This window comes from Myxine glutinosa, chromosome 11, assembly GCF_964187855.1.
Source record: "Myxine glutinosa chromosome 11, kmMyxGlut1.1, whole genome shotgun sequence".
In the NCBI taxonomy this organism is placed as follows: domain Eukaryota; kingdom Metazoa; phylum Chordata; class Myxini; order Myxiniformes; family Myxinidae; genus Myxine; species Myxine glutinosa.
In genome coordinates, this window is record NC_136271.1 from 136225416 (window position 1) to 136237054 (window position 11639).

Here is an 11639-nt window from a genome sequence, read left to right on the forward strand (position 1 = left end):
AGGATCTAAATTTGGTCCGGATGGGGGGGGGGGGGGGGGGGTCAGGAGGTTGGTACCAGCAGAGCGGAGGTTGCGGGTGGGAGTGTGTCTGGAGAGGAGGTCAGCCAGGTAGGATGGGGCCAGGTTATGGAGGGCTTTGTAGGTCAAGAGGAGGATTTTGTACTGGATTCTCTGGGAGATGGGGAGCCAGTGAAGCTTGTAAAGGACGGGGGTGATGTGGTCACGGGTCCGGGAATGGGTGAGTAGACGGGCAGCGGAGTTCTGAATGTATTGGAGTTTATTGGTGATTGTTGAGGGTGAACCATAAAGGAGGCTATTGCAGTAGTCCAGACGGGAAGTGATGAAGGCGTGGATGAGGGTTTCTGCAGCCACGGAGGAGAGGGATGGAATTAATGGAATTATGTTTTTATAATATCTAAAATGTTTTTAATCTTTCAGTCCTCATGTGTAAACATTATGAAAACACATCGCCTCATTCAAGCTGTTGTGGTTTGAGCTCTTTTAACAAATCTTGATCGAGTTACAGTTCCACTAATCGTATGAACTTTTGAGGCCACAAGTGGTCAACCTGGAAATATGGTGACAACCTGTACACGGTCCTGTAAAACCTCAGATGTAAAATTGCATTAAAGACAGAAAAAGATATGTCGACATTAAAATAATGGGAAAACATTTGGGTGTTTGTGTGTGTTTTCCAGGTGAGTAAGACTGGTTTAATGCCATTGACCAGCAAACTACAGGTATATGGTACTATATTGTTGGCCCTTCGGTGCAATAAGAGTGCCTCAAGAGTCACCACCTGATGGCAACCAGCATGAGCCCCATGATTGGTTAGGGCATTTGGAATTTGTTTTGGGCATTGGCACCAATATCCTTCTTTTGGCGAAGCACACCTTGAAATATCTCAATGTCCACCGACACCCAATGCTGGCAGACAGATCCCCAGCTCAAGCTCTCATTCGAGGGACACCACACTTACTTATGCAATACCCTGTCTGTGAAACACCATGGTGGCAGTTTTGTAGTTTGGGGAGGACTCAAACCCAGACTAGACAGTTGAAATAGGTGAGTGCACTACCTCTAAGGTATCCTGCCAGCCCATCAGTTCTTCCTTGAAGCTCTTGTCTCTAACAAGCTCCAGTTCATCCATTGCAGGTTCTCTTCTTCATTGCGGAACCTTTGCACTTTGTCCTGCACAATAATCTCTCCATTAACTTGTTAAACAAGAGAACAAGTAGAGACGCTGAGAACATCATTCCCCGCAGGCCTTGTGATGATTCTCTCACGCTAGAATGTGGAGGCGTAGACGATGGCCACCACCAAAATGTTGGCCACTGTCGCGACAATAGCCAGCAAAAGACCCAGGGAGGACCGTCGGCCTTCCTGTGGCTTATCCTCTGCCTCCATGTCTTCTTGCATTTCCTGAATACAAGTTTAAAATCAACAAAAATACTCCAAATCAACTTCTGAAGCACATCCTTCAAGAAAACAAGTTGGAGGTACCCATCCAGGATTTGTTGATTATTTCATGTGATTTGAAACAAAAGTTTCCGCATAGAAACCACACGTTTAATCAATGAAGGTGCAAAAATATTAGCTTAGGGTCTTTAAACTCTGAACTAAGGAATAGGCCTACCTGTGAGCTTGAGTACATGATCTGAGAGGTTATGGAGGATGGGCCAGGATAGCCAAGTCCAGGGTCCATTGGGCCAGTTGGATGTGGTTCCATGTTCATCAGAGCCGAATAGCTCGAGCCAGGTTCCATTTGTAAAGGTGGTTCATCTTCCTCTATGTCGTCATCCTGCATTGGGTAATCCATGAAGGCCGCACCCATCACCGAGATGTTCTACAGATGGCGAGAGTACAGAGCAGTTTAAAAAAACATGTAAAAATTCTGCAATGGCAAGTTAGTTTGACCGGTAATGCTGATGCCAATGATTAATAGATCTATAGCTAAGCAGGGAAGTCATTGGAAAAGAATATCCAGATATTTGTGAATCTCGATTAGTTAGGCAAGGAGTTTATGTTTTCAAAAAGAAAACTCTTTTGACTTTGAATCTCATCCTATTACGTTGTCTGTACCTCGCCTCGTCATCTAATGGAAGGGACTGTCGGTGTTGACGGATAGCCACCATGTATTGTCTCAGGTCAGCTGTGCAAACATCGCCACAAAGGATACAAGCTAGAGCCCATTTCAAACTCATTAAATGCACAACTTTAGTATCTTCTTTCCTACCTTTGGAAACCTGGTGTTGGCTTAACGGTTAAGGTGGTTGGCTAGATATTAGCGTCCTGAGTTTAAGCCCCGGTCGTGCGATTGACATAACACTAGGTGGGTTGACTCAGCCTGTCATCCTTCCAAAGTTGGCAGAATGAGTATCTTTCCACGACCTTCCTCACACACCCTCCCCAGCCCCAAATAATGACGCTTCTCAGTTTCAAATCCCATACATTGTGTTGATTTTTCCCCACTGTCTATTAACGTCAAAAAGCCTAGTTACCCTCGCCAGAGGAGAGGGTATTGCATTTGAGTCCGTTTGTTTGTCTGTCTGTTTGTCCGCACAGAATAAATATGATTTTCTCTGCAACCGTTGGTCCGATTGACAGAAAATTTTCACCATAGGTGCAACTGCACCTGAACAATCTTTTTAATGATAATTATGACGTCATAGGTCACGTGGTTTGGCCGCCATCTTGGAAAAACCGAAAAACTTTGCACCTCTATATCTCTAAAAGCGCTGAATAGAAAACATTGAGACATAGCTCATTGTAAAGAACTCTCCATGTGGAATAAAATATGTTAATGATGATGTCATAGGTGCCTCCATTATGACGTCATAATTCGACAAGTACAAAACTTCATCCGATCAAGATGAAATTTCTTGAGCGCCATGTCGGCATAAACTGGTGAAGAAAAAAATAATGATGACATCATTGGTCACGTGGTTCGGCCGCCATCTTGGAAAACCCGAAAAACGTTGCACCTCTATATCTCCGAAAGGGCTGAATAGAAACAAATTGAGACATGGCTCATTGTAAAGAACTCTCCATGGGGAATAAAATATGTTGATGATGATGTCATAGGTGCCTCCATTATGACGTCATAATTTGACAAGTACAAAACTTCATCCAATCAAGATGAAATTTCTTGAGCGCCATGTCGGCATAAACTGGTGGAGAAAAAAATAATGATGACATCATCGGTCACGTGGTTCGGCCGCCATCTTGGAAAAACCGAAAAACGTTGCACCTTTATATCTCCGAAAGGGCTGAATAGAAAAAATTGAGACATGGCTCATTGTAAAGAACTCTCCATGGGGAATAAAATATGTTAATGATGATGTCATAGGTGCCTCCATTATGACGTCATAATTCGACAAGTATAAAACTTCATCCGATCAAGATTAAATTTCTTGAGCATAATCGAGGAATAAATTAGTTTAGAAAAAAAAAGGTGACGTCATCGGTCACGTGGTTCGGCCGCCATATTTGTTTTAACACAAAAGCCTTTAAAAACCACTGAAAATACATCCTGGTGAGGGTTTGCAATCTCTGATTGCTCTTTTTCTTGTTCACACCTTGCTTTTATAGCCAATCTGACTGGGCAGGCAGAACCGAGAGGGGTGACTGTGAAGGTGTGATTGGCAGGAAGGTGTAATATGTAATTCATGTACTTTGTTAAAGTACACCGATGTCTCATGATGTCCTTGTCTTACATGTGTCTAACCTCCTCCATGAAGCTTAGATCAATGTGAAAAAAGCATGATGTTATTAGATAAAGTGAATGCCTATCATATCTGCCGTTACCACACGCGTGCAAAGCAAAAAACGGGGTTAAGCAATTGGTTCATGTCTGTCAGTCTCTCCGCAAACGTCAGTTAAACGCGGAACAACTTAATTCAAATTGAATGATATATTTTGAGCATTAATCAGAAAAAAACTTGCCGTTTAACAGTACTTTGGCTCTGAATTAGTCCCAATCGCACGTGAGCAGAGAAGAGTGGCAAAATATATTTATGCTGTCTGCCTGTCTGGCAGTCAAACAAAGCTTTAAAGTATTTCAAACAGGAAACTTACTGTTTTTAAGGACGTCACAAAGGACACAAAGAACAGGTGCAAATAACTAATGTAACGTGTTAGATGGGGTGGTGTAATAGACACTCCGTCAATGGCTGTAAAATGGCGCTAAATTCCGGAATTTACAATCCTTCTTTTATTACAATGTAATTATATACTTAAAGCCTGGTGTTGGCTTAGCGGTTAGGGTGCTGGCTTGGGATCCTAGGATACCTAGGTTCAAAACCCGATCAATCGCTGAATCAACGCCAGGGGGGTTGACTCAGCCTGTCATCCCTTCGAGATCGGCAAATTGAGTACCAGCTCACTGGTAATTCCCTGTGTGTCACAAGAGGTGATCAACTGGGTTGACGGCAGGAAGGACATACCAGCCATAAAACATTGCTTCCAAAAAGGGGACCACGGTGCCTGAAAAAGGCCAACCCCTACTCTGTGGGGAAAAATTGCCTCTAAAGGGGGTTCTTCTTCTTCTTACTTTATATACTTCAACACTGTAGAGCACAAATCACCTTCTAATCACTTCCAAGAACCTCCAGTTTCGCAGTACTCACAAATGTTAAATAAGGTGGTGTATAAGACTGCTTCAATAGCGCTAAACTTCCGGAATTTCTTAAAACAAACTTTTACATCATTATTTTATTTCAATCGAAGTACAGTATATAAATGAACGCTGTCAGGTAACGTGTTATATGAACTCTCTAGTTGATGTATGAAAGCAGCTGTAGCTAATTACTCCCACTATCCATGTTTACGAACGTAAGATTTCTTACCAGTTTAGAATAGGCCTGGTCTCCCCTAATTTGGACTGCTGAGCAGCTGCTCAAAGTACAAACAGAGTACAAACAAGTATCCAAAGCTACCAACCTACTGTCTTTACCCTTGTCGGAGTATCATTAGCAAAAACATGCAAAGTCTGCCCATTGATTTCCACCTCTAATTCTGCAGCCAAAACTATAGTAATTTTAAATTCCTACATGACAAAATGAAAGCATATGTAGCACTGATAATGGAGGATTCCAGCGAAGAGACAATGCCTGGTGGAATTACAGAGAGCAGAATGAATGAATGATATAGGGCTTACCGAACAGCAAGCCCAACAACGTTATTGACTTTTGGAAGACGGTAAGTGAGATGGAGCAAAGTGATTACAATCATTAAACTGCCTTTTTGAAATGGTCTAAAAATGAACATCCGTCGTCTGTATAAGCACATAGGTGATAGCCATGTTTCATGGAAACATTGATAAATGATATAAAATGGATGTAATCCATCGGATTCACTGCAGTCCTGAAATGACGGTGTCTTGTCTGGGTTCGATTCTTGACCCGACTATAAACTGTTTGGTTGGTGCTTCACAGGCAGGAAGTTCCATCACTAAGTGTGCCGTCCCTCAATGGACGTTAAATTGGGTGGCCCGCTTGCTAGTTGTTAGTTGGTGGACATTAATGATTCCATAGTGTCGCGAAGAGGACCAGTGTCGGATTTATGGTGGTGGAAGCCCCGGTACACACAAGGGTGATGGTGACCCTTTCTGCCACCAACGATGAAGTGAAGCAGTGGTTTTCAACCTTCTTCACCGATGGCACCCCTAAACTCATATCTTATTCTGTGGCGCCCCTATTCAATTTTCGGAGAAAGAAGCTGTTTGAGGCCTGCAGGCCAAAAGCCTGAGGCCCACCCATACGTGCTATGGCCTCCGATTTACTAAAATACATAGTCCACCGGTCCATCCATACAAACATCCAATCAAAAACCACAGTTTGGCTATTTAGTACACAGATATATTGACAATAATCCTACATGAGCCCTTAGGTGGTGGAGGCCCCGGGGCACGAGCCCCGGTTGCCCTTGCGTAAATCCGGCCCAGCCCCTGACAAATTAGAAAGTTCTTCTCGAACCTACAGGTGGAACTACATCAGTGGCACAACTGCCCCATTCCAGCAGAGATGGAACTATAGCAACCACATGTTGCAGACGAAAGGATGACGAGTCTTGCTTTCATCATGTAAAATGGCCAGTTTACTACAATTTAGCAAAGAGTGCCACAACCACACAATGTTTCCATGGCACAGTCCATGCTTTTTGGAATATTTCAGAAATGTGCTGCAAATACTCCGCATTTCTTTGGACGTGGCACAGTCCATTCGATTCTGTGCACAATCTATTCTGCTGCTGATAATAAAAATTGGAACACTTGGTAAAACGTTAATTGTATCTCTAAAATAATATATCGGAGCGTTCATGCGGTATCCTTTTAATCAAGTGGGTGCAGGAAGTGCTGTGATTAAATTTATAATTAATTGTCCAAAATCACCTTATCCTCGGTCCAAAGTCGTAAAATAATTCAGTGTCGTACCGAGAAATGGGTCCACTAAATTAGAACCCAGGCACCAGTGTCCGCACATTTCATCTCCGAGGCCATTGGTGGTATGACGTAGAGGTCGTGGCTGAATGTCAGCCACCATAATGCAGGTAAAAGACCTCGCTCCTCCAATAAGCTGCTGGATGGAAGGTATCTCCACTGCCGCTTGGATCCCATAACGAAGTGTGAAGCCTTTCAACACCCTCAGTGGACCTTTCTACGCAGTAAAACCCCCTGGACTCATGAGCAACCCTGGAGAATGCCGAGGAATTACACATTTTGTAAACGGAGCTTTATAAATTCTCAACTTGGAGTTTTTTGCTGATAGCGACATCGCAATGTGTGACAACCTGCTTTATGGTAACATGAAAAATGACAAATTACACAGGAGTTACCAACAGCAATTAAAAGGTGGTTTAGGCAAGGTGGTACGACTGGACGCAGCCTCTGGCAGCAGGTTTGTGTTCAATCTCCAGTTGAACTGATAACCTCTAGTCTCTTCCTTTTCTACACAGCAATGCCTATTGGCGACTGGTGACTTCCAGTTTCCGGATTCCAGCCTCTAGTCGAGACGAAGGAGAGTGATGTGCTTATTTTTGGTTATTTCTAGTGTATGATTTGGCGTTTCATATCACTTATGGTTGGATTATTGTTTGTAGCAGATTAGCGGGTAAATGTAGCCTATTATTTTATTTTGAACCTTATAGTTAAGGCCTACTCGTTTTAGCAGCTAGTCGAGCGGTACATTGGGGGTTTTATTTCGAGAAAGAGATGGTGAGAAGATTGTTTGGAAACGAGTTAATAGACAGCGAGGTGATAGGGGAACAATCAGAATTCTGACGTACTGGGTGGAGCGAGTACAGGCAGAGGTGAGGGTGGACCGGGTACAGGCAGGGGTGAGGGTGGAGTGAATACAGGTAGGGGTGAGGGTGGAGCAAGTGCAGTCAGGGGTGAGGGTGGAGCAAGTGCAGGCAGGGTGAGGGTGGAGCAAGTACATGCAGGGTGAGGGTGGAGCAAGTGCAGGCAGGGGTGAGGGTGGAGCAAGTACATGCAGGGTGAGGGTGGAGCAAGTACATGCCAGGTGAGGGTGGAGCGAATACAGGTAGGGGTGAGGGTGGAGCAAGTGCAGTCAGGGGTGAGGGTGGAGCGAGTACAGGCAGGGGTGAGGGTGGAGCGAATACAGGTAGGGGTGAGGGTGGAGCAAGTGCAGGCAGGGGTGAGGGTGGAGCAAGTACATGCAGGGTGAGGGTGGAGCAAGTACAGGCAGGGGTGAGGATGGAGCAAGTACAGGCAGGGGTGAGGGTGGAGCGAGTATAGGCAGGGGTGAGGGTGGAGCGAGTACTAGCAGAGTAAGGGTGTAGCAAGTGCAGGCAGGGGTGAGGGTGGAGCGAGTGCAGGCAGGGTGAGGGTGGAGCGAATACAGGTAGGGGTGAGGGTGGAGCAAGTGCAGGCAGGGGTGAGGGTGGAGCAAGTACATGCAGGGTGAGGGTGGAGCAAGTACAGGCAGGGGTGAGGGTGGAGCGAGTACTAGCAGAGTAAGGGTGGAGCAAGTGCAGGCAGGGGTGAGGGTGGAGCGAGTGCATGCAGAGGTGAGGGTGGAGCAAGTGCAGGCAGAGGTGAGGGTGGAGCAAGTAAAGGCAGGGGTGAGGGTGGAGCAAGTATAGCCAGGGGTGAGGATGGAGCAAGTACAGGCAGGGGTAAGGGTGTAGCGAGTGCAGGCAGGGGTGAGGGTGGAGTGAGCACAGGCAGGGTGAGAGTGGAGCAAGTGCAGGCAGGGGTTAGGGTGGAGTGAGGCCAGGCAGGGGTGAGGATGGAGCAAGTGCAGGCAGAGGTGAGGGTGGAGTGAGCACAGGCATGGGTGAGGGTGGAGCGAGTGCAGGCAGAGGTGAGGGTGGAGCAAGTGCAGGCAGAGGTGAAGGTGGAGCAAGTGCAGGCCTGGGTGAGAAGGAGCAAGTGCAGGCCTGGGTGAGAAGGAGCAAGTGCAGGCAGGGTAAGGGTGTAGCGAGTGCAGGCAGGGGTGAGGATGCAGCGAGTATAGGCAGGGGTGAGGGTGGAGCGAGTACTAGCAGAGTAAGGGTGGAGCAAGTGCAGGCAGGGGTGAGGGTGGAGGGAGTGCATGCAGACGTGAGGGTGGAGCAAGTGCAGGCAGAGGTGAGGGTGGAGCAAGTAAAGGCAGGGGTGAGGGTGGAGCAAGTATAGCCAGGGGTGAGGATGGAGCAAGTACAGGCAGGGGTAAGGGTGTAGCGAGTGCAGGCAGGGGTGAGGGTGGAGTGAGCACAGGCAGGGTGAGAGTGGAGCAAGTGCAGGCAGGGGTTAGGGTGGAGTGAGGCCAGGCAGGGGTGAGGATGGAGCAAGTGCAGGCAGAGGTGAGGGTGGAGTGAGCACAGGCATGGGTGAGGGTGGAGCGAGTGCAGGCAGAGGTGAGGGTGGAGCAAGTGCAGGCAGAGGTGAAGGTGGAGCAAGTGCAGGCCTGGGTGAGAAGGAGCAAGTGCAGGCCTGGGTGAGAAGGAGCAAGTGCAGGCAGGGTAAGGGTGTAGTGAGTGCAGGCAGGGGTGAGGGTGGAGTGAGCATAGGCAGGGTGAGAGTGGAGCAAGTGCAGGCAGGGGTGAGGATGGAGCGAGTGCTGGCAGGGGTGAGGGTGGAGCGAGCGAGTGCAGGCAGAGGTGAGGGTGGAGCAAGTGCAGGCAGGGGTGAGAAGGAGCAAGTGCAGGCAGGGTGAGGGTGGAGTGAGCACAGGCAGGGGTGAGGATGGAGCAAGTGCATGCATCAGTGAGAGTGGGGTGGAGATGGTTTTTGTTTGTGATTAAACTGTTAAATATGTAGATTCTTCTTTCTGCAGGAAAGATCGTAGTCATAGAATTGTGTGTTGTTTCGAAAGGGCGAAAGTAAGCGATATTGAGGGAAGGTTAAACTACAACATGTTGAGTCATCGCTCACGGGGGAGGATATTGGATGTGGTACACTTAAGCCCTAATGATATCGGGAAAGTTTATTCGGGGGATTTGAAAAACAGGTAAATAATATCTGGCAACTAAATGAAAGGTGAGGTAATGTTTTCTGTTATCCTTCCGAGGATAGGATGCAAATGGATGCAAACCTATGGTGAGAGGAATGGTGGAAATAGCAAGCTTTTGTGCTATTCCTCAATGGGCCCACACTTGTCTTAACCTATTCTTTATCCCTTATGCAATTCAACAATACCTTGCTATTTTGTTTAATATTCTTGCCCATATCCTATCACATTCTCCTCTGCCGAGCCTCCGTTACGCCCTTTACTGATATGAATATATTGCGGCGAAAAGTTTCCAGGACACTTCAAGCACACAGGCCGGAAGTCTATGTGTCTAGACATACTGCGTTCAATTGATTTTTTTTACTCCATGCCGTGAGCGGGTGAAACCCTGCCCCCTCTTCTCTCACACCGACCCCTCCCACTGGTGTGCCGATAATCTCACCACCGCCCCCCAAACCTTGATCGACACTCCGGGCGACTGCGGTTACTTATTTACCGGTGAGGAAGTTTGGTTTGGCCCAATTTATTCCCAAACCGGCTGGCGAGCCTCGTGTGCCATTAAAATGGAGTCGATTTGGGTGTAAATTATAGTAATTTGTTTCGAGAGCCGGCGATAACTCGCCGACTCGTCACGAAGGACACAGCAGGACCTTCAATGTCCACCAGCTAACGCTGGCAGACGTGACACCGGGCTTAACGTCCATCCGAGGGACGGACATCACATTGCAATGTCCTGGCTATGTTACATCAATCCGACAGTTTAGAGTCAAATCGCGAATCAAAACAAACTCCCACACTCCCTTCAATCCCACTCCTCCCTCCAGGTCTTTAAAACAGCTGTTCACCACCATCTCTCATCTCCCCCCATCCAAAACCTTGATCTTTTCTACCCCCGCTAATTTCACCCCAGATCCACTTTTTTAAAATTCCGAATTCTTTCCTGGAAGTCTTAGCAGTGTCCATGTGTTTTATACCTCAACCCCTTCCCATGCCCCTCCCCCCAAGCCCTGTCCCTCCCACAGATCTCCCGATGTCCCTGCTCTCAAATGTTGTACTTGTGTGCTTCCCTCTCTCTCCCCAACTTGTCTCCCGCTCCCTTTATCTTATGCTTTATGTGTCAGTTTGTCTTTTTGTGATTAATGTTAGCTCTTACACGAGCCTCGATCTTGTATACAAAAAATAAAAAATAAACCCATCAATAAACAGGTTGTTTACATTATTAACCTTACGTAAAGAGAACCAGTGTAAGCTATTTCTGCTACAAAACAATATTATTTCTGCTACAGAATCAGTTACTACAAAACAATAGGTGTATCATTTATTGCCATCAAAACTATTACTATAGTCTAAACATAGTCATCATATAGAAAATTTACATACAATGCCTTTTGTTGATGCCTGTTGCTGCAATTGTTATTTGTAGTGACCGGCGGCCCGTGGTTCGTCTTTTGTGGTTGGACATAGATTCTGTTGGGTTCGATGTTTTTACCACAACTTGCTCCATCGAACCCTCCACAGACTTTTCACCGTGGGATGCGCAACCACAAAAACGTGCACCACGGGCCACCGGCTCGGGTCAACGGAAACAATGATCGCATAATCAGGCCATCCCAGTGTCATGGAAACGAGAGGAATTGCATATAGATGTTTTTACATGATGACAATAAACGATACTCGCATTATTTATTATTACTCGCATGCATGAGAATTATAACGAAACACTTACAGCGGAGCCCAAGAAAGAGAGATCCATGCTCGCAAGCCTTACAACTGGTCGCAGGAAGCAAAGTGGAGAGGAAGGTGCTGCGAACGTGGGAGGATGAGTTGAGGGGCGGAGCTAAAGCTGAAAAAAGCATGGTGAGGATGGAGAGAAGGATGAGGGAGGAAGGGATGTGAATGTCTTATTCTTTTTAATGGCATCTCACTCCATGCTTCTCAAGCGATGAGGTACGAAGTCCAAGATCGGGGTCGCAGCTCGTTTACCTCCTGGTAATGACAGTTCAATTGTACGGAGACTGGTACATTGACCTTTGCTTTCTTCCATGCATTGTACATTGTTAGACCTATAACGTATTGTCTTGTCCGTAGCTAGTTAAGACCAACCTTGAACGAATAGCCGGGACGGTCTTTACTCCCGAGGCGAGCAGCCGAAAATGGCGGTTATTCTCGCGCGCGGATTGAAGGAAA

The 11639-nt window shown here is 46.6% G+C and overlaps 1 protein-coding gene across 1 annotated transcript; it reads right to left on the bottom strand.

The window, feature by feature from the left end:
* Nucleotides 1–397: 397 nt before the first annotated feature.
* C11H14orf132 (chromosome 11 C14orf132 homolog) lies at nt 398–11204 on the bottom strand. Its single transcript, XM_068129977.2, has 3 exons — nt 11179–11204; nt 1637–1846; nt 398–1422 (listed from the first exon to the last, which is right to left on the bottom strand). Exons 2-3 carry the CDS (start codon nt 1832–1834, stop codon nt 1288–1290), a joined length of 333 nt encoding a protein of 110 aa, XP_067986078.1. The 5' UTR covers nt 1835–1846; nt 11179–11204; the 3' UTR covers nt 398–1287.
* Nucleotides 11205–11639: the final 435 nt, after the last annotated feature.